This window comes from Salvelinus alpinus, chromosome 6 (genome assembly GCF_045679555.1).
Source record: "Salvelinus alpinus chromosome 6, SLU_Salpinus.1, whole genome shotgun sequence".
Taxonomy (NCBI): Eukaryota; Metazoa; Chordata; class Actinopteri; order Salmoniformes; family Salmonidae; genus Salvelinus; species Salvelinus alpinus.
Genome location: NC_092091.1, coordinates 9,227,613 through 9,255,377, shown reverse-complemented (window position 1 = coordinate 9,255,377; position 27,765 = coordinate 9,227,613). Strand labels below are relative to the sequence as shown.

The 27,765-nt window shown below is 44.6% G+C and overlaps 1 protein-coding gene across 2 annotated transcripts; it reads left to right on the top strand.

Annotated features, from left to right (window-relative positions):
• The first annotated feature begins 46 nt into the window (after window positions 1-46).
• Window positions 47-27,704, top strand: LOC139578086 (disintegrin and metalloproteinase domain-containing protein 10-like). 2 transcript variants are annotated; one of them, XM_071405274.1, is made up of 16 exons: window positions 47-384; window positions 2,901-3,054; window positions 8,508-8,626; window positions 9,863-10,021; window positions 11,062-11,162; window positions 12,286-12,432; window positions 12,676-12,768; window positions 13,014-13,197; window positions 13,330-13,493; window positions 14,271-14,454; window positions 14,678-14,828; window positions 15,943-16,126; window positions 17,666-17,777; window positions 19,633-19,853; window positions 21,175-21,301; window positions 22,433-27,704. In XM_071405274.1, exons 1-16 carry the CDS (start codon window positions 318-320, stop codon window positions 22,663-22,665), a joined length of 2,400 nt encoding a protein of 799 aa, XP_071261375.1. In that variant the 5' UTR covers window positions 47-317; the 3' UTR covers window positions 22,666-27,704. The 2 variants fall into 2 exon arrangements, with proteins under 2 accessions (XP_071261375.1, XP_071261374.1); XM_071405273.1 differs by having other exon boundaries at window positions 12,283-12,432.
• The last annotated feature ends 61 nt before the right edge of the window (window positions 27,705-27,765 follow it).

Genomic DNA, 27,765 nt, shown 5'->3' with positions numbered 1-27,765 from the left:
TTTGTCCTATTTAATCAGCAATGAGTAGAAGAATGACCTGAACATTACATGATGTACTTGCGTTATACTTTTTGAAACATTACCTGAAATATCTGTTACAATAGTTGGAATGCATTCAGTTGTACACCTGACTAGGTATCCCGTTATCCCAATCCATCACTCCATAATGATGGGGGAAGGGAGAATCCTCATCCCTACGTCTGACGTCGGGGCGTGAAAGAGAGGGCAGGCGAGGAGGAGAGGAAGCTGCGATAAACACAGGCAGGGCGTCTGAGCCTAAACAAGGACAAAGTGATCACGGTATCAATGCTCTAACAATGGACTTAGCAGATATGCTTGTCGTCAAATTCTTCTGTTTCGTCTACTTAATAAATTACACCCAGGGTGAGTGAGAGCATTTGTATTTGTTCTGTAAAGCGAAGCATTAGCGGGATACATTCACGAAGGGAAGAGTAGCCAAGCAAGACAGCGTTCGAGCGAATGGCTAGCAGGCTAGGCTAAGAAAGCTAACATAGCGGTCCAAGGCCTGGTCGTTGTGAAGATGCCTTGTGTCCCTTTTTGACAGAAACTTCAAACCACAAAGCTATATAGTTGTCAAAATAGATGTTATGTTAAGCTTGGCGGAAGCTATTTTTTTTTAAACGAGAATTTACTATTAATGTGGATGGTTACGATAAGACTACTAGCTAACTAGCTTGCGGATGTGCCATTGTTATGAGAAATTAGGTGGAATCTGTTGTCTTTTGGCACGAACGAGCAAAGCTATTTGGGCAATCTGATTTAGCTTGCAATATTTACAGTGCTGTCAGTCAGTATTGTTTTTGCACCACGTCAATACTACATTTGCATTGATGGGCTGTACCACTTTCTATCAACATTAGCTAGCATGCTAGCTAGTTAGCCAGCTAATTTAGCATCGTTTTTAGCAACAACAGTTAGCTAACTAGGGATATTGCTAGGTAATTGGCTAACTATGCCTGTTGACAACTTAATATTTTTACATGTTTGACCCAAAGGCAATGGCTCCCTAGTAAGAACATATTCGATCTTTGTTAGCTAGCTATTAGCTTTCCAATGGCAGTAGCTAGCGCCAATATATTATGTTGTAGCTATTCGATGAATACAGTAGTAATGGCTGGAATGGAGTATTTGGAACGGAGTCAAACATGGATTCCATATCTGTGATGTTTTATACCGTTCCATTCCAGCCATTACAATGAGTCCGTCCTATAACTCCTCCCACCAGCCTCCACTGGTAGAACGATACAATAGTATTAATGTGAATAGGGCAATTTCCTTATTTTCATGAACACATTCTGATCGCGTAATCGATAGAGGCAACACACTGTATGTTTTCAATGAAATGTTCTCGTTGACATGATGCTAATCACACATAGAATTGTTTGAACAGCTTTGAATGTGTTTCATGGTTCACTTAATACTATATAGGCCAACAGCTGTGAAAAAGATGAGCAGAAGATACGATGTCAAATTAATGAAAATTAAGCCATCTAAAGATGAGTTTCACTAGACCGCTGGTATCTAACAAACAGCATCCAGATTGGTGGTAGTTGGACAAATACAGTCTGAAACTACTCAATACGAAATAGCCTAAGTCTCTTAAAGCAATTACAACCACAATGAAACATTTTAATGGTCAGAGTTCAATATTTTATCGTGCAAATGTAGGGAGCAGAAAATAGAAGAGTATGCCCAGGCCTGTAGCTATATAGCAGTGGAGGCTCCGGAGGGGAGGACGGCTATTAATATCGTCTGGAATGGAGTAAATGGAATGGCATCAAACACATGGAAACTGTGTGTTTGATGTATTTGATACCATTACCACGAGCCCGTCCTCCCCAATGTAGGTGTCATCGACCTCCTATCCTATGTAGTATTTGGCCTACCTACCTTGATGACATCATGAGCTCTAAAATGAATAGCCCACGACAGTAGCTGGGAGCAGGCACAGGGATAAACACCTGCTCCTGTTAGTGATGGCAGACCTGGGTTCAAATACTATTCAAATACTTTTCAGCCTTTGCTCTAGCCTGCCTGAGGTGCTAGATGGGTGTGGTTTACACTTTTGACACTATTTTATTGGTCCATTAAGCCAGGCAATCTCAATCGAGCACAGATGAAGTATTTGGAATAATTTAAAATAGTGTTTGAGCCCAGGTCTGAGTGATACTAATTCAGTTATAATCCATGTTAAAGCCTTTTATGATGACATCCAGTTGATTTATTTATAGGGTTGAGACTGAGATTGCAGTAATCGCCAGGCCTTTTATGGATGTAGACGTAGAAATAGGCCTAGATTCTATTTCCGTAATAGATTCACTTTATTTGTTATCATTTAAGGACAGGCACCACACCCTAATAGATGATGTTTTTGTCAGTTACAGGTGTACTCAGCAGCACCACCTTGTTAATAAATCATTGGGAGAACCGTGGATGTAGACTAGGCTGTACTCTCAATGAACTACCACTTTTTTGCAACAATGTGATGACACTTGCCGTCTTTGATAGTTTTAGTCATTGGGGGGGGGGGAATCCAGACGTTATGGTGGCCTCCACAAATCAGGAATCCTATGTAATTCCAAACAGAATGTGCCTTTTGTTCTGAATAAGTAGAGTATTGTGTTTCCAGGCTTGGCTAGAATAATGTAGGATCATGGATGTTATGTGGGGCTAGTGTGCTATCACGTTTTCAGTCTTGTTTTAAGTAATAGGCTACTATCTTTATATGCCTTGTTGATTATAGCTAGGCCCTCGAAGAAGATAACGAATTATAGAATTGTAGTTTAATGTTCAGCTAACAGCCGGTGGTTTGATGAGGTGTCCTGTGTGGTGTTGTTGCTCTAGTGGGTCTAAGTTCCTCTGTGTTATCATCTCTCCAGGTTATCATAATGGGAACCCCCTGAACAAGTATGTGCGTCACTACGAGGGTCTGTCCTATAACACCTATGAGATACATGACAAGCACCTGAGAGTCAAGAGGGCCCTCCACCACCAAGACAAGTTTCTCCATCTCGACTTCCACGCACACGGAAGGTTAGTGTCCCAGACTTTTTCCACTGTGCTCGTATGTCTGTGTGTCCGTTTTGTGATTTTAGTTTATTTTGTTAAAAAGTCTAAATGAAGTACCAGGAGTGAACCTCATCTTCAAGGTGAGTCTTGTTCCTCAATAACTGAACCGTTCATGTTTCCTCAATAACATAGGCATTATTGTTGTTAAAACCTTTTTTTTTTTGTTTAGCCTTGTTTTCATCTTTGATTCTTTTCATAGAATATAGCCTAATTATTAATATCCTGTACCTTCTAAACAAGCCTTGCCTGGCTTTGTGGGAGAGCGTAGTGTTCTGTTCTCTCCCAGCGCTGTGCCCAGTCGAGACCCAGTCGAGACCATCTGGCTGTTAGTCTGACCTGGGTTCAAATACTATTTAAAATCATTTCAAATACTTTATCTGTGCTTGATTGAGCTTGCCTGGCTTAATGGCTCATTAGAGTAGGCCCCAAATGGCAAACGCTGCTTATCTAGCACTCCTAGGAGGCCAGAGCAAACGCTCAAAAGTATTTTGAAAACTTCAAATAGTATTTGAACTCAGATCTGTTGCTAGCTTGGCAGGGAGAGGACTAGGCCTCTCATTCTGCCAGTGGCAAAGCCTGGTGCTCCCATTGCTCCTAGCCTCAGATGCTACTGCTTAACAGGGATGGAAAAAGAGGCTGTGGAAACAAATAAATACAAAAGAAGGAGAGGAGGATGTCTGCAGCTGTTCTGAAAAGCAGGAGTCTCTAAAGCTCTGAGTCTGGTACCAGGGCCCAGTTTCCCAAAAGCATCTTAAGGCTAAGTTCATCGTTAGAACCTTCGTAGGAGCGTCGTTAAATCTCAGAGCGGTGTCCCAAAACCATTATTATTAATGTTGAATACGCTTGTATTCAACATACGCCTGCCTCGAACCACCCGTAGAACAGCTAAGTGTGTCGTTAGATGCTTTTTATTGCACCCTCCAACGTCACTATATACACACAGATCTCTGCTAAACATAGAATTACATGGTTTTATCCATCTCCCTGTGACCGCAGATAACTTCAGAACAGAGTTGACTACAAATACAAAGTTGACTATGTCTTTGCAATTGATACAAACAAGTGATGTATAGAAAGAGGTTTCAAATGAAATCCCCAAATATAAACAGTAGGATATAGGCCTATATCAATCATATTGAAATACATTTGTTCAATCAATTGAGTTGTATTTCAAATAAAAGGTTACTGGTTTACACATATTATCCCAGATGTTATCGCAGGTGCAGGGAAATGCTTACGTTTTTAGCTCCAAACAATGCACTAATACCTAACAATATAAAGCAATATACAAAAGTCCCCAAAAATTAAAACAAAAGAAATGTAAGAAATAACAAGCATTGTCAGAATCCCTAATATAAAGCTGACAGACTTACCAGATGAATCCAGGTGATCGGTGCCTTCAAATCTTTGGTATGACTTACTACCATATATGGGCATATGGATTTATAAAGGCAGGCCCGAGCCGATGACCTCATTTCAAGATGTCTGCTACCTTTATTCCGGTTAGCGTTGTGAAGCATAAACCAAATAAACCCGGAAATAGGTTGATTCACACCGAAAGCCGGGACTCTACAGATCATGAGGATGTCTTATTTGTCTGCCTGTGACCTACCGTTATTGATCACCAGCCCTGAGAGTCAAAATGTTTATTTTACACTACGTTTTCACCAAACAGCAAACATCTTACAAGGTAAGCTTTGGTTTGGTCTGTGTTTGAGCTATAGCTACATGGGAGGGGTATTAAATTAATCCTTAGGTTGGTAGGAACAAATCTAGCCTATTATCTGATGTTTGTGCTTCTACACCTGCATTGCTTGCTGTTTGGGGTTTTAGGCTGGGTTTCTGTACAGCACTTTGAGATATCAGCTGATGTAAGAAGGGCTATATAAATAAATTTGATTTGATTGATTTGACTTAAGGGCAACATCGAAAGTCCACCGAGTGACAATATCTTTGCGTATCAAAAATATGATTTTGCCTGCTCGCATCCGTATCCCCTGTATGTCCCCTGACACCACCACAATGTTTGAGAGAGTTTGGCGTTGTAGAAATGTAGTTTGTATAGTGAACAATAACTTCAAGGATCTAGTGTGCAAAAACGGTGCAATTACCACATTCAGACACTTTGGAGAGGCTGAAAGGACAGTTGAATGTACCCTGGATACCCCATAACACCACCACAATGTTTGAGTGAGGTTGATATGGTAGCAATTGTGTTTTTAGACTGAACTAATAGCATTTATGGATTGCAAATATGTAATAGCACTGGAATTATCTAATTTACAGACATAGTATACTTTGGAGACGTTTAGGGACACTTGGAAATATAATAATAATAAATAATAATAAATACAATAATAAAATATCCCGTGACCACACCTGACACCACTTACTAAAATATCTGCCCATTTCTAGTTGTTAGGTCTATCAATCCCATTTCTAGTTGTTAGGTCTATCAATCCCATTTCTAGTTGTTAGGTCTATCAATCCCATTTCTAGTTGTTAGGTCTATCAATCCCATTTTTTTCTTGTTGATTTTGTTCACGTGTTGTGGAAACCATCTGTGTTTCCAGCTCTAGTCATCAATAATTCACCTATAGCTTGTCAATGAAACATGGTTATTTTTTGTGTGCTTGATCTTGTGTATTTTGAACTATGTCCCTCCTATCTATATTCTGATAATTTCCTCATAATCTCCCAGATGTCTTCTTTCCAAATATATACACGTTTTTGCATGTCAGAAACATGTAATTACACACGAATAGCAGTTACTTTTTGGTGTGTTTAAATTTTGCCATTACCTTGAAGAGGTTAAAGTAGGATATTTAAGCCTTGAGACAATTGAGACATGGATTGTGTATGTGTGCCATTCAGAGGGTTAATGGGCAAGATCAAATATTTAAGTGCCTTTTAAACGGGGTATGGTAGTAGGTGCCAGGCACACTGGTTTGAGTGTGTCATGAACTGCAACTCTGCTGTGTTTTTCACATTCAACAGTTTCCCCTTTGTGTATCAAGAATGGTCCACCACTCAAAGGACATTCAGCCAACTTGACACAACTGTGGGGAAGCATTGGAGTCAACATGGACTAGCATCCCCGTGGAACGCTTTCAACACCTTGTAGAGTCCATGACCCGACGAATTGAGGCTGTTCTGAGGGAAAAAGGGTGGTGTGCAACTCAATATTAGGAAGGTGTTCTTAATGTTTTGTACACTCATTGTGTGTGTGTATATATATATAGTACCAGTCAACAGTTTGTACACACCTACTCATTCAAGGGTTTGTCTTTATTTTTACTGTTTTCTACATTGTAGAGTAATAGTGAATACATCAACTAGGAAATAACACACATGGAATCATGTAATAACCCAAAAGTGTTAAACAAATCAAAATATATTTTAGATTCTTCAAAGTTGGCACCCTTTGCCTCAATGACAACGTTGCACACTCTTGACATTCTCCAAACCAGCTTTACCTGGAATGCTTTTCCAACAAGAGGAGAAGGAGTTCCCACATATGCTGAGCACTTGTTTGCTGCTTTTCCTTCACTCTGCTGTCCAACTCATCCCAAACCATCTCAATTGGGTTGAGGTCTGGTGATAGTGGAGGCCAGGTCATCTGATGCAGCACTCCATCTCTCTCCTTGGTCAAATAGCCCTTACACAGCCTGGAGGTGTGTTTTGGGTCATTATCCTGTTGAAAAACAAATGATGAGATGGCGTTTTACTGCAGAATGCTGTGGGAGCCATGCTGGTTAAGTGTGCCTTGAATTCTAAATAAATCACTGACAGTGTCACCAGCAAAGCACCATCACACCACCACCTCCATGCTTCACAGTGGGAACCACACATGCGGAGATCATCCGTTCACCTACTCTGCGTCTCACAAAGACACGGCGGTTGGAACCAAAAATCTCAAATTTGGACTCATCAGACCAAAGAACAGATTTCCACCGGTCTAATGTTCATTGCTCGTGTTTCTTGGTTCAAACAAGTCTCTTCTTCTTATTGGTGTCCTTTTAGTAGTGGTTTCTTTGCAGCAATTCGACCATGAAGACGTATCTCAAAGACACATCAACATGCACAGGTTGGAGCAGGGGGTGCCACACTGGGCGCCCGGTTGGAGCAGGGGGTGCCACACTGGGCGCCCGGTTGGAGCAGGGGGTGCCACACTGGGTGCCCGGTTGGAGCAGTTGTTGATGTCAGTCCCTGACGCTGAAAAACATCCCCACAGCATGATGCTGCCATCACCATGCTTCACCGCAGGGATGGTGCCAGGTTTCCTCCAGACGGGACTCTTGGTATTCAGGCTATATAGACCTCCTTGTAGTTTTATTTTGGGAGAAGTCACTGATTTTTGGCAACTCAAAATTATTTTCTTTCACTGTTCTAGTGTTTGAGGAGCCATACAGAACGTAATGAATTTCGTTCTTCAATTATTTACAATGGTACTTTTTTTCCCCCCCAACATCGTTTAATATGCAGTAAAGCCGTACTCTTTTTAAGATGACCTCATTTCTCTGTTGGTGTTGGAAATAATGTTTACTGCTCTTTCACCGTCTTTCAGGAGAGAAAAAGGAAATGCAAAAAAAAAAAAAAAAGTGGAATAAATGTTTTTATTTTCAGCTGAGCCAATACCCTGGTCTTTTATCTCTCTGCATCTCGCTTTCATTTGCATTTTATTTTCTCCCGAGTCCTGAGAAATTAAGGCCTAGTTCCATCCAGAGTTTCTTATTTATGTATTTATTATTTCATTTATGTAATCAGGTTGGCCTATGTTATTGAGAACACATAAACACTTTTTTTTTTTTTACAATAACAATCTGAGCCATAGCATTGCAATGTTCAGACCATAGAAATATATTCTATAGAACAGACATTCTATGCTCAATATTTAACTGTTTCAGACCCACTCCCAGGCCTGAAGGCACATGTTCAGTGCCACATGTTTAAACCATTAATACAGGGGCACAGGAGTAAGGGGTTTGAGACAAGAGACCGCTATCATCACGGGTAATTGAAACGTAACTGAAACGTTGCATATCGATGGTGTACTCAGAATGGTAAACAAGTCATTATGAAGGACAGATGTTTCAGAACGTGTCTTCCAAACTTTGCTACATTGTTCAGATCCGTCTCTCCACAAGCACGAAACACCTCATGTCTTAGTGCTACTAGGCCTGTGTCTTTTCTTTGGCTCCGTTCATGGACATATTGTGGACCCCAGGAAGAGTAACTGTTGCAACAGCTAAAGCATGTAACTAAACATATTTGTGTGTATATATATCACACACACACACATCAGGTGGTTGTTTAATCAACAAGTCGATGTGTTTGTATCTGTCCCTACTCAGATATACCATACAGAAATGTGGCATGAATGACTTGGTACTAAACCTCTGTTTCTTGTCTGTCAGACATTTTAACCTGAGGATGAAGAGAGACACCAGTCTGTTTGCTGAGGACCTGAAGGTAGACATGGGAGGACAGGAGGTGAACTATGACACCTCTCATATCTACACTGGAGAAATATACGGTGAGGACTGATGTTACTACAGTGCATTCAGAGAGCATTCACACCCCTTGACTTTTTCCACATTTTGTTGTGTTACAGCATGAATTAAATAAATAAAAAGTCTTTTTTTTCTCTCACTGGCCTTCACACTTCTTAATGTCAAAGTGGAATTATGTTGGTTTTTTCCCAACATTTTTACAAATTAATTTAAAAAATGAAAAGCTGAAATGTCTTGAGTCAGTAAGTAGGCAAGCCTAAATAAGTTCAGGATTAAAAATGTACGCATAAGTTGCATGGATTTCTTTCTTTTTTATGAGTACCTCATCTCTGTACCACTCACGTACAATTATATCTGTAGGTTCGCTCAGTCGAGCATTGAATTTCAAACAATTTCAAACCACAAAAACACTTTTTTTTGTGTGTGTGTGTGTGTGTGTGTGTGTGTGTGTGTGTGTGTGTGTGTGTGTGTGTGTGTGTGTGTGTGTGTGTCCGTCCATTCTATGAACTCATCTGTATGTGTTCTGTTAGCTGTGAGAGAGAGAGAGAGACTTGAAGCGCTGAGCATCTTGTTGTTATGACATGGATTATCTGAATTAGACCCATGGAATTATACCTACAGAGGAGCGGCTTCTATGAAGTAATTTTGAATGTCTACTGATCTTCAAAGAGCACTGACCCTTAACAGTGGACCAGAGCTAGCTAGCTATCAAGCTTGTGTGTGAAGATCGGCACCAGAATTTTAAATAAATACACGTTTTACCTTTTTGTAGTTAATACATCCAATGTGAAAACTATAGTATCCTTAACTAGAATTGAAAAGTTTAGTTCATTCTTCTCTCGTGAAAAATCTCTCCCTAATTTCTGAATCATGTTTGTAATGTCAGTAGGCTACTAGACTATGCTTCAGAGAGAGGGGGAGGGGCAGGTAGTCTACACATACACACATACGGGTAAAGATTTCCTGCTGCAGGCAGACACTGCAAGTAGTTTGTGAGTGACAGAGTGAAGGCTGGAAGAAGTTTCTGAGTGACAGAGTGAGGGCTTTGCATAGGCGCTTTGTTGCATTTTCTGTTGGACTGAGGAAAAACAATACCCGGAATGTAAAATAACATTAATAACCAGTTCCCATACTTTTAAAATAATGGTTCTGTTCCGGAACAGTACAGATCACTTTCATTCCTGGTTCTGATTCTGTTCCTCAAATGTTTATTTTCCGGTTTCTTGATTTCTCACGCCCCCCCCCCCCCCTCTCCATAGGTGAGAAAGGTACCCTGAGCCATGGGTCTTTGGTGGATGGGAAGTTTGAGGGCTTCATCCAGACGTACCAGGGGACGTTCTACGTAGAGCCAGCTGAGAGATACCTGAAGGACCGGGACGTTCCCTTCCATTCAGTTATCTACCACGAGGACGACATCAGTAAGTACTGTAGTATGTGTGTGTACTGGAGTATACAGCTCCTTTCACTATTAAAAACACAAACACGCTTTGATGTACCCTCTTGTCATCTTTTAATTGTGTAGCTCTCTGGTGACATCCAAGAGTAGCTCTCTGGTGACTATAGATATGAAGTAGCTCTCTGGTGACTATAGATATGAAGTAGCTCTCTGGTGACTATAGAGTAGCTCTCTGGTGACTATAGAGTAGCTCTCTGGTGACTATAGAGTAGCTCTCTGGTGACTATAGAGTAGCGCTCTGGTGACTATGGAGTAGCTCTCTGGTGACTATAAAGTAGCTCTCTGGTGACTATAAAGTAGCTCTCCGGTGACTATAGAGTAGCTCTCTGGGGACTATAGAGTAGCTCTCTGGTGACTATAGAGTAGCTCTCTGGTGACTATAGAGTAGCTCTCTGGTGACTATAGAGTAGCTCTCTGGTGACTATAGAGTAGCTCTCTGGTGACTATAGAGTAGCTCTCTGGTGACTATAGAGTAGCTCTCTGGTGACTATAAAGTAGCTCTCTGGTGACTATAAAGTAGCTCTCCGGTGACTATAGAGTAGCTCTCCGGTGACTATAGAGTAGCTCTCCGGTGACTATAGAGTAGCTCTCCGGTGACTATAGAGTAGCTCTCTGGTGACTATAAAGTAGCTCTCTAGTGACTATGGAGTAGCTCCATGGTGACAATAGAGTAGCTCTCTGGTGACTATAAAGTAGCTCTCTGGTGACTATAGCGTAGCTCTCTGGTGACTATAGAGTAGCTCTCTGGCGACTATAGAGTAGCTCTCTGGCGACTATAGAGTAGCTCTCTGGTGACTATAGAGTAGCTCTCTGGTGACTATAGAGTAGCTCTCTGGTGACTATAGAGTAGCTCTCTGGTGACTATAGAGTAGCTCTCTGGTGACTATAGAGTAGCTCTCTGGCGACTATAGAGAAGCTCTCTGGCGACCATAGAGTAGCTGAAGAGGATGAAGGTGACGTGATGTTACCTCGGGTAATGTAAACATGTCTCTCTCCCTTTAGCTTACCCCCATAAGTATGGTCCAGAGGGGGGCTGTGCCGACCACTCGGTGTTTGAGAGGATGAAGAGATACCAGGCCACTGCCATGGAGGAGCCAAACCAGGTAACAGACTGGGTCTGAAATGGCACCATAATTCCCTATATAGGGCACTACTTTGGATCAGGGCTCTATGGCACTACTGTATATACATTGAGTGTGCCAAATATTAGGAACACCTGCTCTTTCTCTGACAGACTGACCAGGTGAAAGCTTGATGTCACCTGTTAAATCCACTTCAGTTCAGTGTAGATGAAGGGGAGGAGACAGGTTACAGAAGGATTTTTAAGCCTTGAAACAATTAAGACATTTTATTTAACCTTTATTTAACTAGTCAAGTCAGTTAAGAACAAATTCTTTTTTTCAATGACGGCCTACTGGGGAACAGTGGGTTAACTGCCTTGTTCAGGGGCAGAACAACAGACTTATACCTTGTCAGCTCGGGGATTCGATCTTGCAACCTTTCGGTTACTAGTCCAACGCTCTAACCACTAGGCTACCTGCCGCTCAGGGGACGCTCTACGTAGAGCCAGCTGAGAGATACATGGAATGTGTATGTGTGCCATTCAGAGGGTGAATGGGCAAGACAAATCATGTAAGTGTCTTTGAACGGGTTATGGTAGTAGGTACCAGGCACACCGGTTTGAGTGTGTCAAGAACTGCAACGCTGCTGGGTTTTTCACTCTCAACAGTTTCCCCTTTGTGTATCAAGAATGATCTACCACCCAAAGGACATCCAGCCAACTTGACACAACTGTGGGGAAGCATTGGAGTCAACATGGGCCAGCATCCCTGTGGAACGCTTTCGACACCTTGTAGAGTCCATGACCCGACGAATTGAGGCTGTTCTGAGGGCAAAAGGGGGTGCAACTCAATATTAGGAGGGTGTTTGGTATACTCTGTGTGTATTTAACTATGTGATGATACTCCATGTAAGTATCTTTAGCTCAGTGGATACTAACATACTACATCTTGCATCAGATATTCGACTCGACATCTCACCAGTGCTTCAGGCCCAAGAAAATGTATAATACAATGAAACTAAGATTAGGGATTTCTTATTCTCATGGGGAGCTGTTGGTACAATACCGTCTACAATAATACAGTCTTTAATATTGTCCTTCTCCCCCCCTCGCTCCACACCTCTTCCTCTCCTCCCCTACACCTCTCCTCCTCCTCCTCCCAGAAGCTCCATGCAGAGGAGGCGTCCAGTGACCCGGTGTTGCTGAGGAAGAGGAGGACGGCTCAGATAGAGAAGAACACCTGTCAACTCTTCATCCAGACAGACCACCTCTTCTTCAAGTACTACAAGACCAGGGAGGCTGTCATCGCACAGGTACTGGATGATACACACACACACACACACACACACACACACACACACACACACACACACACACACACACACACACACACACAGTATTCCTCAATAGCACCAAGTGTATTGTTTGTGTGATACCGGGTTCTTTGGGGATGGGGAAACATGTCAACAATGTTTAGAACTGTGTGTCAAGATTCCATTCCAGAATAATGATGTGAATTCTGATGCATCTTGTTGTTGTTGTTGTTGTTGTTCCAGATCTCTAGTCACATCAAGGCTATAGATGCCATCTACCAGGGAACAGACTTCATGGGCATCCGGAACATCAGCTTTATGGTCAAGAGGATACGGGTGAGACCCTAGACAGTTGTTTTACCTGGCAACGTTCAGTCAATCAATCACCACCGGTTCCCACTTCCTGTTGTACTTCTGGTTGTCTGTCGTGATGTCACTTCCTGTTACCGCATCCTGTTTGTCTGTCATGATGCCACTTCCTGTTGTACATCCTGTTACCACTTCTTATTGTCTGGTATGACATCACTTCCTGTTTCCCACTTCCTGTTATATGTTTAACATGTGGCCACTTCCTGCTCCAGATCAACACCACTACAGATGAGAGGGACCGGTCCAACCCTTTCCGCTTCGCTAACATCGGCGTGGAGAAGTTCCTGGAGCTGAACTCTGAGCAGAACCATGATGACTACTGTCTGGCCTACGTCTTCACTGACCGGGACTTTGATGATGGTGTGCTGGGTCTGGCCTGGGTCGGAGCTCCTGCAGGTACTGACACACAATTACTGGTCCTGTCTGGCTCATTTGGGAAGACCATGGCGCTCCAAAACTATTTGTGATGCATTATGGATCTTGAAGGGATGGACCGACCCTCACTAATACCTGTCTGTCTGTCCACAGGGAGTTCTGGAGGGATCTGTGAGAAGAGTAAGCTGTACTCTGACGGGAAGAAGAAGTCCCTGAATACCGGCATCATCACTGTTCAGAACTACGCCTCCCACGTCCCTCCGAAGGTCTCACACATCACCTTTGCCCACGAGGTGGGGCACAACTTTGGCTCTCCGGTGAGTTAGATAACCTAGCCTGCTGATGGTAGATGCATGGATTACAGCAAAACCTCATCCGGACCTGCAATGGTCTATCTCTTTCTCTCTCTCGCACTCTCTGTCTCTCTCTCGCTCTGTCTCTGTCTCTCTCTCGCTCTGTCTGTGTCTCTCCCTCTCTGTCTGTGTCTCTCCCTCTGTCTGTTTCTCTCTCCCTCTCTGTCTGTGTCTCTCCCTCTGTCTGTGTCTCTCCCTCTCTGTCTGTGTCTCTCTCCCTCTCTGTCTGTGTCTCTCTCCCTCTCTGTCTGTGTCTCTCTCCCTCTCTGTCTGTGTCTCTCTCCCTCTCTGTCTGTGTCTCTCTCCCTCTCTGTCTGTGTCTCTCTCCCTCTCTGTCTGTGTCTCTCTCCCTCTCTGTCTGTGTCTCTCTCCCTCTCTGTCTGTGTCTCTCTCCCTCTCTGTCTGTGTCTCTCTCCCTCTCTGTCTGTGTCTCTCTCCCTCTCTGTCTGTGTCTCTCTCCCTCTCTGTCTGTGTTTCTATCCCTCTCTGTCTGTGTCTCTCTCTCTCTCTGTGTGTATGTCTGTGTCTCTCTCTCTCTCTCTCTCTCTCTCTCTCTCTTTCTCTCTTCTCTCTTCTCTCTTCTCTCTTCTCTCTTCTCTCTCTCTCTCTCTCTCTCTCTCTTCTCTCTTCTCTCCTCTCTCTTCTCTCCTCTCTCTCTCTCTCTCTCTCTCTCTCTCTCTCTCTCTCTCTCTCTCTCTCTCTGTGTGTGTGTACTTATGTATGTTTTGTTTGTAACCGCAGCATGACTCGGGGTCAGAGTGCACCCCAGGGGAGTCTAAGACCCAGGATAAGAAGGAGAAAGGGAACTACATCATGTACGCCCGGGCCACATCAGGAGACAAACTCAACAACAACAAGTTCTCCGTCTGTAGTGTCAGGAACATCAGCCAGGTCCTGGAGAAGAAGAGGGGAAGCTGCTTTGTCGGTACGTTTCCACTGCTGTCTATGGTGTTCGAAGCTAATTTGTCGGTACATTAGTTTACGATTGGTTGTAGAATTCCGTAAAATGTCTTCAACCAGGATTTCTGGAAAGCCTTGGAATTTTGGGAACGTTTCTGAAATTCTACACTGTATTCAAGATCAAAATGTGTTATTTTGAATGTAATTTCGTAACGTGTATGTGTTCTTTCTGCCCCCCTCCCCTACAGAGTCAGGCCAACCCATCTGTGGTAATGGGTTAGTGGAGCCAGGGGAGGAGTGTGACTGTGGATACAGCGATCAATGCAGAGACCAGTGTTGCTATGACGCCGACCAGCCTGACAACAGGAAGTGTAAACTAAAACCCAACAAAGTCTGCAGGTAAGATAAGATGGCCCACCTGACAGAGTAGCTGTGGTCCAGGTAGATAACCTGACAGAGTAGCTGTGGTCCAGGAAGTTAACCTGACAGAGTAGCTGTGGTCCAGGTAGATAACCTGACAGAGTAGCTGTGGTCCAGGAAGTTAACCTGACAGAGTAGCTGTGGTCCAGGTAGATAACCTGACAGAGTAGCAGTGGTCCAGGAAGTTAACCTGACCGAGTAGCTGTGGTCCAGGAAGATAACCTGACCGAGTAGCAGTGGTCCAGGAAGTTAACCTGACAGAGTAGCAGTGGTCCAGGAAGTTAACCTGACAGAGTAGCAGTGGTCCAGGAAGTTAACCTGACCGAGTAGCAGTGGTCCAGGAAGTTAACCTGACAGAGCAGCAGTGGTCCAGGAAGTTAACCTGACAGAGCAGCAGTGGTCCAGGAAGTTAACCTGACAGAGTAGCTATAGTCCAGGAAGTTAACCTGACTGAGTAGCAGTGGTCCAGATAGATAACCTGACCGAGTAGCAGTGGTCCAGGAAGATAACCTGACCGAGTAGCAGTGGTCCAGGAAGTTAACCTGACCGAGTAGCTGTGGTCCAGGAAGTTAACCTGACCGAGTAGCAGTGGTCCAGGAAGTTAACCTGACAGAGTAGCAGTGGTCCAGGAAGTTAACCTGACAGAGTAGCTGTGGTCCAGGAAGTTAACCTGACAGAGCAGCAGTGGTCCAGGAAGTTAACCTGACAGAGCAGCAGTGGTCCAGGAAGTTAACCTGACAGAGCAGCAGTGGTCCAGGAAGTTAACCTGACAGAGTAGCTGTAGTCCAGGAAGTTAACCTGACCGAGTAGCAGTGGTCCAGATAGATAACTTGACCGAGTAGCAGTGGTCCAGGAAGTTAACATGACAGAGTAGCAGTGGTCCAGGTAGATAACTTGACAGAGTAGCTGTCGTCCAGGAAGTTAAGGGACTCAAACTGAGGAAATAAGACGCTTAGTTTCTTACAAATGTCATTGTAATTAAATTACTAAAATTGACGTGTGTGGAGGTTTATTTCTGTCATTTTATTATTTTCTGTCAAATGGTGTATTTTCCATAATACAAATTGAAGCCTTTCATCTTTCCCTCCCCCAGTCCTAGCCAGGGCCCGTGCTGTACTCCTGAGTGCTACTATAAGGGCCGTAATGAGAAGTGTCGTGAGGAGTCTGAGTGTGCTCATCAGGGCATGTGTAACGGGGGTACGGCCCAGTGCCCCACCTCTGAACCCAAGGCCAACTTCACCGCCTGCCACGGAGAGACTCAAGTGTGCCTCAACGGGGTGAGTGGATACCTGGCTACCTGTAGTGTGTAGTTAAATACCTGGCTACCTGTAGTTAAATACCTGTCTACCTGTAGTTAAATACCTGGGTACCTGTAGTTAAATACCTGGCTACCTGTAGTTAAATACCTGTCTACCTGTAGTTAAATACCTGGGTACCTGTAGTTAAATACCTGGCTACCTGTAGTTAAATACCTGGGTACCTGTAGTGTGTAGTTAAATACCTGGCTACCTGTAGTTAAATACCTGGCTACCTGTAGTGTGTAGTTAAATACCTGGGTACCTGTAGTGTGTAGTTAAATACCTGGCTACCTGTAGTTAAATTCCTGGCTACCTGTAGTGTGTAGGTAAACACCTGGCTACCTGTAGTTAAATACCTGGCTACCTGTAGTGTGTAGTTAAATACCTGGCTACCTGTAGTGTGTAGTTAAATACCTGGCTACCTGTAGTTAAATACCTGGCTACCTGTAGTTACATACCTGGCTACCTGTAGTTACATACCTGGCTACCTGTAGTGTGTAGTTACATACCTGGCTACCTGTAGTGTGTAGTTACATACCTGGCTACCTGTAGTTAAATTCCTGGCTACCTGTAGTGTGTAGACCTATCATCTAGCTTTGTGCCAACGTATACCAGGCTCCTCAACTCAGCCTAGAATCTGCTCTGACCTGCACTGTTTTTATGTCTGATAGAATGGAATGCTTCACATGTTTACTGTGAATGTTGTTTGCTATGTTGATCTGTGTCTTGTCCAATTAGTCACCGCATATGAATTTTCCTCACAGGGAAATCAAAAGGGATGTATTTTCCTTACTAGCTCTGACTTTGCTGATTAGTATTAGAGAATTTCCAGTCATCGGGTGATTTTCAGTACCTATACTGTTCTCTTTGAAGTAGAAAGAAGAATCTATGTAAGTTGAAATATTAGACATGTTAAAAAAATCAGAACGTAAGCAGAATCCGTATGGATGAAGCACGGTAGACCAACAAGACGTGACTGGTCTGGGCCATATCTGATCTTGTGAAGGCTACTGGACATGCACATGGGTTAATCATACATAGATAACATCGGCCTGAACTTGTGAAGATCTTTGGACAGGAACATTAGCTAATCAGTTATAGGTACCATTAGACCTGCAGTAGGAGTGTGCATGTCACACCACCAATAGAATCTATGCCCCAATGTCTGAGCCAATAAGAGAATGGAAACTAAGCAAGACAACACGATTCATACAGTGGAGTGACGATGTTATGTAAGGGTAAGACTGTATAAAAGCCGAGTACTAAGAATGAAGAGTCAGTTCTTCCATGGAATTGCTCGGCTTTGTTATTCTCTGTAATAAAGTCTGTTTGAATTCACAAGCTCCGGTATCTGAGAAATATTTGATTCAGTATTTCCACGACATTAGCTACTTACTATAAATGTGATATGTGGTTGTCCCACCTAGCTAAGCTAAATGCATTAAACTGTAAGTCGCTCTGGATAAATGACTAAAATGTCACATGATATCTCATCCCTTCTATTGGCTCCTCCTCCAGGGCTGTTCTGGCTCCATCTGTGAGAAGTATGGTCTGGAGGTCTGTACCTGTGCCAGCGTGGAGGGCAAGGACGAGACTGACGAGCTGTGCCACGTTTGCTGTAGTGAGAAAAGTGAGTCCTGTTACCACGTCCTCGCGGTCCCCTCCTGTTACCACGTCCTCACGGTCCCCTCCTGACACTACGTCCTCACGGTCCCCTCCTGACACCACGTACTCACGGTCCCCTCCTGTTACCACGTCTTCACGGTCCCCTCCTGACACCACGTACTCACGGTCCCCTCCTGTTACCACGTCCTCACGGTCCCCTCCTGACACCACGTCCTCACGGTCCCCTCCTGTTACCACGTCTTCACGGCCCCCTCCTTACACCACGTACTCACGGTCCCCTCCTGTTACCGCGTCCTCGCGGTCCCCTCCTGTTACCTCGTCCTCGCGGTCCCCTCCTGTTACCACGTCCTCGCGGTCCCCTCCTGTTACCACGTCCTCGCGCTCCCCTCCTGTTACCTCGTCCTCGCGGTCCCCTCCTGTTACCTCGTCCTCGCGGTCCCCTCCTGTTACCACGTCCTCGCGGTCCCCTCCTGTTACCACGTCTTCACGGTCCCCTCCTGTTACCACGTCTTCACGGTCCCCTCCTGTTACCACGTCTTCACGGTCCCCTCCTGACACCACGTCTTCACGGTCCCCTCCTGTTACCACGTCTTCACGGTCCCCTCCTGACACCACGTCCTCACGGTCCCCTCCTGACACCACGTCCTCGCAGTCGCCTCCTGACACCACGTACTCACGGTCCCCTCCTGACACCACGTACTCACGGTCCCCTCCTGACACCACGTACTCACGGTCCCCTCCTGTTACCACGTCTTCACGGTCCCCTCCTGACACCACGTCCTCACGGTCCCCTCCTGTCACCACGTCCTCACAGTCCCCTCCTGACACCACGTCCTCGCAGTCCCCTCCTGTTACCGCGTCCTCACAGTCCCCTCCTGTTACCGCGTCCTCACGGTCCCCTCCTGTTACCACGTCCTCACGGTCCCCTCCTGTTAACGCGTCCTCGCAGTCCCCTCCTGTTACCGCGTCCTCACAGTCCCCTCCTGTTACCGCGTCCTCGCGGTCCCCTCCTGACACCACGTCCTCGCAGTCCCCTCCTGTTACCGCTTCCTCACAGTCCCCTCCTGTTACCGCGTCCTCGCAGTCCCCTCCTGACACCACGTCCTCGCAGTCCCCTCCTGTTACCGCGTCCTCACAGTCCCCTCCTGTTACCGCGTCCTCACAGTCCCCTCCTGTTACCGCGTCCTCGCGGTCCCCTCCTGACACCACGTCCTCGCAGTCCCCTCCTGTTACCGCGTCCTCACAGTCCCCTCCTGTTACCACGTCCTCGCGGTCCCCTCCTGACACCACGTCCTCACGGTCCCCTCCTGTTACCGCGTCCTCGCGGTCCCCTCCTGTTACCACGTCCTCGCGGTCCCCTCCTGTTACCACGTCCTCGCGGTCCCCTCCTGTTACCTCGTCCTCGCGGTCCCCTCCTGACACCACGTCCTCACAGTGCCCTCCTGACGTTCACGTCGTTTTAGGACTTATATTGGAATTGTATGATGTCCTTTACAGGTTTAGCTACATTCTAGATACTTTCCAAATGTTCCTGGGTGTTTCAGAAATACCGGTTGGAGGATTCCCAGTTGGAGGATTCCCAGTTGGAGGATTCCCAGTTGGAGGATTCCCAGTTGGAGGATTCCCAGTTGGAGGATTCCCAGTTCGAGGATTCCCTCGTGATTTTGGGAATCCTCCAATCAAGGATTTCTGGGGGAAAAAACTGGAAAATGTTCTTGAATTGTTCAACCTTACTTGCCAGCTTATATGATAGCTACATTGTAAGACAATGTTTGAAGCTCTTCGAGAGTCTTTGTGTAATGAATAGCGTTATAAAATATTACATTATTATTGACCCCTGTGATTCTCTCACGTTGCAGTGGATCCCAACACCTGCAGCAGTACAGGTTCAGAGAAGCTGGCCCGGTTCTTCAATAAGAAAGTCACCACGCTGCCCGCGGGGTCTCCCTGCAACGACTTCAAGGGCTACTGTGACGTGTTCATGAGGTGTCGGCTGGTGGACGCAGACGGCCCTCTGGCCAGACTGAAGAAGGCCATCTTCAACCCCGAGCTCTATGAGAACATTGCAGAGTGGATAGTGGTACGTAGCTTACTGACCCGACTCTTCAACCCTGAGCTCTATGAGAACATTGCAGAGTGGATAGTGGTACGTAGCTTACTGACCCGACTCTTCAACCCTGAGCTCTATGAGAACATTGCAGAGTGGATAGTGGTACGTAGCTTACTGACCCGACTCTTCAACCCCGAGCTCTATGAGAACATTGCAGAGTGGATAGTGGTACGTAGCTTACTGACCCGACTCTTCAACCCTGAGCTCTATGAGAACATTGCAGAGTGGATAGTGGTACGTAGCTTACTGACCCGACTCTTCAACCCCGAGCTCTATGAGAACATTGCAGAGTGGATAGTGGTACGTAGCTTACTGACCCGACTCTTCAACCCCGAGCTCTATGAGAACATTGCAGAGTGGATAGTGGTACGTAGCTTACTGACCCGACTCTTCAACCCCGAGCTCTATGAGAACATTGCAGAGTGGATAGTGGTACGTAGCTTACTGACCCGACTCTTCGACCCCGAGCTCTATGAGAACATTGCAGAGTGGATAGTGGTACGTAGCTTACTGACCCGACTCTTCGACCCCGAGTTCTATGAGAACATTGCAGAGTGGATAGTGGTACGTAGCTTACTGACCCGACTCTTCGACCCCGAGTTCTATGAGAACATTGCAGAGTGGATAGTGGTACGTAGCTTACTGACCCGACTCTTCGACCCCGAGTTCTATGAGAACATCTAAAATGATAGTGTTATGTGTCGTTGCTGACTTGAATTACATTGTATTTTAATATCATACCATTTTCACACTACTGCACTGGCCTGGTTCTGTATACACCGTATTGTAAAGGAGATATCAGCACAAGCCTAGTACTGGTCAGGTTGGTGTGAAAAGGGTATTTGGTCAACTGACCTTTTTGGTTTTCAACCGATGTAAAGTGGCACACACTGGCATGCCTTTGGGAACTCTCACGTAAACCGCGAAACTTATTCTAATCTTGTTTTAATTTTTTAAATTTTTGATTGTACACTCACCTATAAATGTGACCTGTGGAATGTACATGCCATGTTGACTTGGGAGCACCGGCTCAGATGATACATGAAATGTCACCCGGTTCCATCTGTGTGGCAGTGTTGGTCACAGAGAATAGGTGCTTTGCAATATGGATCAAGATGAGATGGAGGTCATTTAAAACAAAATAAATGATTTGGAAAAGTTTTTGTGCCGCGGAAATGTTTATCCCATTAAGGTGTGACACGTTTTTTTTTTTTTTAAGTTAGGAACCACTTCAGTAGATGTCACTATATACCCTTAAATGTAATCTGTGTTTTCCGTTGTCTAATTCCAGGCTCACTGGTGGGCAGTGTTGTTGATGGGCATCGCTCTGATCATGTTGATGGCTGGCTTCATTAAGATCTGTAGTGTCCACACCCCTTCCAGCAATCCCAAACTGCCCCCACCCAAACCACTACCAGGTGAGTGTCTGTCGTCACACCCAGCTCTCCCATATTAACCACTACCAGGTGAGTGTCTGTCTTCACCCCCAGCTCTTCCACCCAAACCACTACCAGGTGAGTGTCTGTCTTCACCCCCAGCTCTCCCACCCAAACCACTACCAGATGAGTGTCTGTCGTCACCCCCAGCTCTCCCACCCAAACCACTACCAGGTGAGTGTCTGTCGTCACCCCCAGCTCTCCCACCCAAACCACTACCAGGTGAGTGTCTGTCGTCACCCCCAGCTCTCCCACCCAAACCACTACCAGGTGAGTGTCTGTCGTCACCCCCAGCTCTCCCACCCAAACCACTACCAGGTGAGTGTCTGTCGTCACCCCCAGCTCTCCCACCCAAACCACTACCAGGTGAGTGTCTGTCGTCACCCCCAGCTCTCCCACCCAAACCACTACCAGGTGAGTGTCTGTCGTCACCCCCAGCTCTCCCACCCAAACCACTACCAGGTGAGTGTCTGTCGTCACACCCAGCTCTCCCATATTAACCACTACCAGGTGAGTGTCTGTCGTCACCCCCAGCTCTCCCACCCAAACCACTACCAGGTGAGTGTCTGTCGTCACCCCCAGCTCTCCCATATTAACCACTACCAGGTGAGTGTCTGTCGTCACCCCCAGCTCTCCCACCCAAACCACTACCAGGTGAGTGTCTGTCGTCACCCCCAGCTCTCCCACCCAAACCACTACCAGGTGAGTGTCTGTCGTCACCCCCAGCTCTCCCACTCAAACCACTACCAGGTGAGTGTCTGTCGTCACCCCCAGCTCTCCCACTCAAACCACTACCAGGTGAGTGTCTGTCGTCACACCCAGCTCTCCCACCCAAACCACTACCAGGTGAGTGTCTGTCGTCACCCCCAGCTCTTCCACCCAAACCACTACCAGGTGAGTGTCTGTCGTCACCCCCAGCTCTCCCATATTAACCACTGGAGATACGAGCCGTCTTTTCAATGGACTTATTGCCTACTTAGTCTTGTTTTCCTCTGTGGTTGTTTTGTTGGGTTGCGTTACAAACCTTCAAATGATTTGGGAAGTGGAGCAGACGAGACAAAGAAGAGCTGTTGATAGGTTGTAAACTAATCTGTCTCCCTCCCTCTATACCAGGCACGCTAAAGAGGAGGAGAGCCCAGCAGCACGCCCGGGACGCCCGAGACGCCCAGGTGCACCAGTCCCAGTCCCACCACGGAGGTGGAGATCACGGCCAGCACCACCCAGTCTCCGGAGGCCAGCGGCAGCAGCCCACACGCCAGGCCCAGCCACAGCCCCAGCCTCAGAGGCACCACCGCAGCCAGGGCCAGCCCAGAGAAAACTACCAGATGGGTCAGATGAGACGCTGAGCTGTTGAGACACTGGGGCTTCGGGGGTTGGGACCGCTCGGGGTTGGGACCGCTCGGTCCGCTGCTCCCTCCATCGACTGCTCCTTGCCTTGGCTCCTCCACGTGCCTATCTATGTAACTGGTGGGACTGGGCTTTGAACCGATTTGTGGGATTTTAATCCGGGTCTTCAGGGTGGGAATCTGACGTCCTGACCGTTTAGATCAACAGGATTTTCTTAGCTTTTTTTCTTGATTAGGATCGATGGAATCAAGGGAAAGGGAACCACACTTTAGTTTTTACACGTTTTTTTTTAGGATTTCCTCTTGGTCTAATGGTTAAGGTGTTGGGTTGCCACGTGGGAGGACCTGGGTTCGAATCCCACCGGTGTACACCTAACAGTAGGATATAACACTTGCTTCAGTCCTTCCAAAGAACAGCCTTAACTGGTTGTTTACCATCCTCATACCCTCCATCTACAAACAAAACAGAGTTGAGAAAGTGAGAATAAACGGACCCCCCCCCCCCCCCCTCCAACGACCACCACTGACGGCTGACCACTTCAGTCTTGTTTTCTGTGGCTCTCGATGTGCAGTGGAATCCACCATCAGTCATTTTGTTTGACCATCCACCATTTTGTCTTTTTTGTGGAGTGGAAGTGACCATCCACCATTTTGTCTTTTTTGTGGAGTGGAAGTGACCATCCACCATTTTTTTTTGTGTGGAGTGGAGTGGAAGTGACCATCCACCATTTTGTCTTTTTTGTAGAGTGGAAGTGACCATCCACCATTTTGTCTTTTTTTGTGGAGTGGAAGTGACCATTGGCCATTTCCAATGCAGTAGGTCTTCGGTCTGCCTCTTTTTCCCACCAAATCTTTCTTTCTTTCAATGGAGTGCCAACGAGTGGAGGAATTGACTGGTTTCATCACGTGTAGCTTTACTACCTTCGGTCATGTTTTTTTCTTTCGATTTGTAAAGTACCTCCTCTTGAGTGAGAACACCCGTGTGATCCGTGGCTCCTGGTTGGTTGAAATGTTTTGTCAGCCATAGTAGCCAGGAAGTGAAGTGAAAAACACTCGGAGGAGATTTGCTGTACTTATGACTACAACACACCGTTTCAAACATAACTGGGAAAAGAGACGGAGCTCTTCTCTTGGTTTCTCCATGTAGACTGACTGTCTTCTGCATGTGATTGTACAGATTTCAGTGTAACATAAGTGAAAAAAAACTAAACTATTTCTTCTACTGTAAATGTACGTATGATTCTTTACTGTTTTTTTGGTTAGTACTGTACTCTCAGGACAGTAACACAAATGAAGATATCTGGAATAGTAAATGGTGAGTTCTGTGGACTGGACACTGTAGTTGGAAATTGACAGCATTTCACCAATCAAGTTCTTCTTTTTCTGCAGTGATGGAATCATATGGATGGAATTCTCTATGGCATTGTGTTTAGGGTCTGGTTGCTAGATGCTAGGGTCCAAGGATTGAACAAAAGGGTCACCACCATTTCCCACTACTTCTCACCTTTGACCTTTTGTGACGTTCAAGATCTCCCTCATCTCATCTGGTAACAACTTGTTCTGGCCCTGTCATGATGTAACAACTTGTTCTGATCACGTCATGATGTAATGACTTGTTCTGACCACGTCATGATGTAATGACTTGTTCTGATCACGTCATGATGACATCATGATTAATGACTTGTTCTGGCCACGTCATGATGACATCATGATGTAACGACTTGTTCTGGCCACGTCATGATGACATCCTGATGTAACGACTTGTTCTGATCACGTCATGATGTAACGACTTGTTCGGATTACGTCATGATGACATCATGATGTAACGACTTGTTCTGGCCACGTCATGATGACATGATGTAACGACTTGTTCTGATCACGTCATGATGACATCATGATGTAACGACTTGTTCTGGCCACGTTATGATGACATCATGATGTAATGACTTGTTCTGATGACGTCATGATGTAACGACTTGTTCTGATCACGTCATGATGTAACAACTTGTTCTGATCACGTCATGATGACATCATGATGTAACGACTTGTTCTGGCCACGTCATGATGTAACAACTTGTTCTGATCACGTCATGATGTAACGACTTGTTCTGGCCACGTCATGATGTAACGACTTGTTCTGGTCACGTCGTGATGTAACGACTTGTTCTGATCACGTCATGATGACATCATGTTTAATGACTTGTTCTGGCCACGTCATGATGACATGATGTAACGACTTGTTCTGATCACGTCGTGATGTAACGACTTGTTCTGATCACGTCATGATGACATCATGATGTAACGACTTGTTCTGGCCACGTCATGATGTAACGACTTGTTCTGATCACGTCATGATGTAATGACTTGTTCTGATCACGTCACGATGTAATGACTTGTTCTGACCACGTCACGATGACATCACGATGTAACGACTTGTTCTGATCGCGTCACGATGTAACGATTGGGGATAGAAGAATCAGGGGAAAGAAAGGAAAGGGAACTTCACTTTTAGTTTTTACACACTTCTTCTTTTTCTTGATATGTTTTTGATGCAGAAGAATAGAACAAATAACCACTAACGGAAAGCTGATGATTCTGCCTGTTATATTAGGTCAGTGATGCGTTTTTTGTTTTAAGAGACATTTTATGGCACACATTCAAAATGGCACCTATTCACTATTTAGCCCTATGCACCCTGGTCAAAAGTAGTGCACTATATAGGGTTTAGGGTGCCATTTCGGACATACACTTCCTTTAGTACAGAGTGCATTAATAGTATCAAATTGCTAGGTTTACGTGAGTGTGGAAAATATATACAAAAACAATTCCAGAATGGATTAAAAAAAAAATGAGTACAATTGATATCAAACTGTTAATTTTCAATGTGGGCATGGAGTCATGATTTTTTTTAAATTTACATTTTAAATAGGACTACGGTTGATTTGACAAAGGTCTGTACTAAATTGTCTGTTACGTAATTGATCACAACCGATAACTTGCCAATGATAGCTGGGGTTGACTAGTCAGGTCTGTAGTACAGACAGCAGGGTGAGTAGTTATTTCCAACTAACACTATGTATAGAGCTAGAATCTGGATTGAATGGTCTTCCATCCTGTAACAATGTGTGTGGATGCCTGGATTGGGTTCATTATGCATCAAACGGAAGAAAACGGACTGCAACACGGAAGGGCCTACTTGGATTTGTAAAAAATAAAAAAATAAAAACGTTCATTTTCGTTTTTCCCCCGTTACAAAATGTTTTGAACATGGTTTTCTGCTGTGTGCCCTAATGAAGATGACCCTTTTGTGTTGCTCCATTGTGTCCTTTACAGAGGTGAAGACTGTGGGCTTTTACATTAACATTGGTGTGCCATACATGTCTTTGTACTTGTGGGCGAACGAGTCATATCATTTATGAACGAGTCATATCTTTTTTATCATTACCTTTTTATGTAGGAAAAAAACAGTAGGAAGGTCTCTAAAAGCCATGCACTAGTTTGAATGGAAGCCTGGTCCCAGACCTACTACTGCTGTCTGGCCAACTCCTATGGTTAATTGTCATGCCAAACAGTGATTTGACTATGATTTATTTTGCAAAGGAGTTGGCCAGACAAACAGATGTGGGGGTCCTGGATAGAAGTGTCAGGTTTTTTTGAGGAGATAGAGACTACGAGGCAGTAGTACTAGGTGTTTACTCCTGCCCTTTTAATACTACAAAGCCTGTAGGTTGGGTTGATGTGGAACTACATTTGGAACATAGCCTAGATCACGTAAACAACTTCAAAGCTAAACCCCAACCATACTGTTCTGGGTCAAATCTGTTCTTTTCAACACTATCATGCTGACCCCAACTGTTCTGGGTCAAATCTGTTCTTTTCACACTATCATGCTGACCCCAACCATACTGTTCTTGGTCATTTCCAGCATGGTTCCAGCAACTATGGTTTAATGTGTAACCAGGCCAGGGCAGTATAACTTGGTTTGGCTCGGTTCAGCTTGGTACTGTGAAAAGGGTAATGGACTCTGTTGGGGACTTAGGCGCTTGTCTGTCTTCCATTGAATCCTGTATTTCACATTGCTGAATAACTGGGAGACTGGATGCTAAATTAATCGACTGGTCGCTAAATTCATCGACTGGTCGCAAAATTCAACATGACGTTTTTCTGAAGAGAAGGAAGCCGTTAAAAAAAATAATATCTGACCAGCTAGCACACTCACAGTACACTAAGCCAGACATATTTCCCTGTAAACTTGTACAGTACTTGGAGAATTTAGAGTTTTAATTTGAAGATAAAAATCTAAAAAATTTAAATCGGGGAAAAACTGTTCAGAAACCAAACATCCCCTTCTTAAAACCTTCTGAGTAACAATTGATTTTGAAGGGAACCTACGTAAGTATTTTATAACATTCATAAACCATACATAAAACATTCATAACCAGTACATAAGTATTTCATAGTAGACATAATGTATTAAATGCTTACACACTGATTATGAATGTGTTATAATGTCTTACCCTTTAAATAAAGTGTTACCAACCTTCCTTTCCTGGGTTATTTTCGTATCTATGCTAGTTGAAATGGGATTAGTTTTAAATATAATTTACTTTAATTCTCCACCATCATGAAAATGGTAAAAAAAAAAAAAACTAAATTCAATGTGATGGACTTAAATGTTTCCTTCATTCTCATTTCATTTAAGTCTGTTATCCTGTGGCATGGTTTGGGTTTTATTTAATTATTTTTTTTAAATTTCGTGGTCTTCATGATATAGAAGGTTCTAAACGTAAAACTGAAATGTCCAAAATTGAGTTGAAAAAATGTTGTAGGGGAAATGAAGATCTAGGCCCGAAAGAACACACGATGATTAAAAAGTTTAAAAAAACTACTGTCTGATTTTAATGTTCACTGTGTTTTATACAGTATCAAACATTGTTGTTCACTTTGAACATTTTTACTAAAGAAATTCAAAAAATGTATTGTGTAATTTTTTTGGGAGTACTTTAAATGCATTAATTAAAAGACTCGTTCAAAATAAATTGGATTTGATTCACTGTATAAAATTTGTTTAGAACTATTACTTGAATAATATTTTTTATT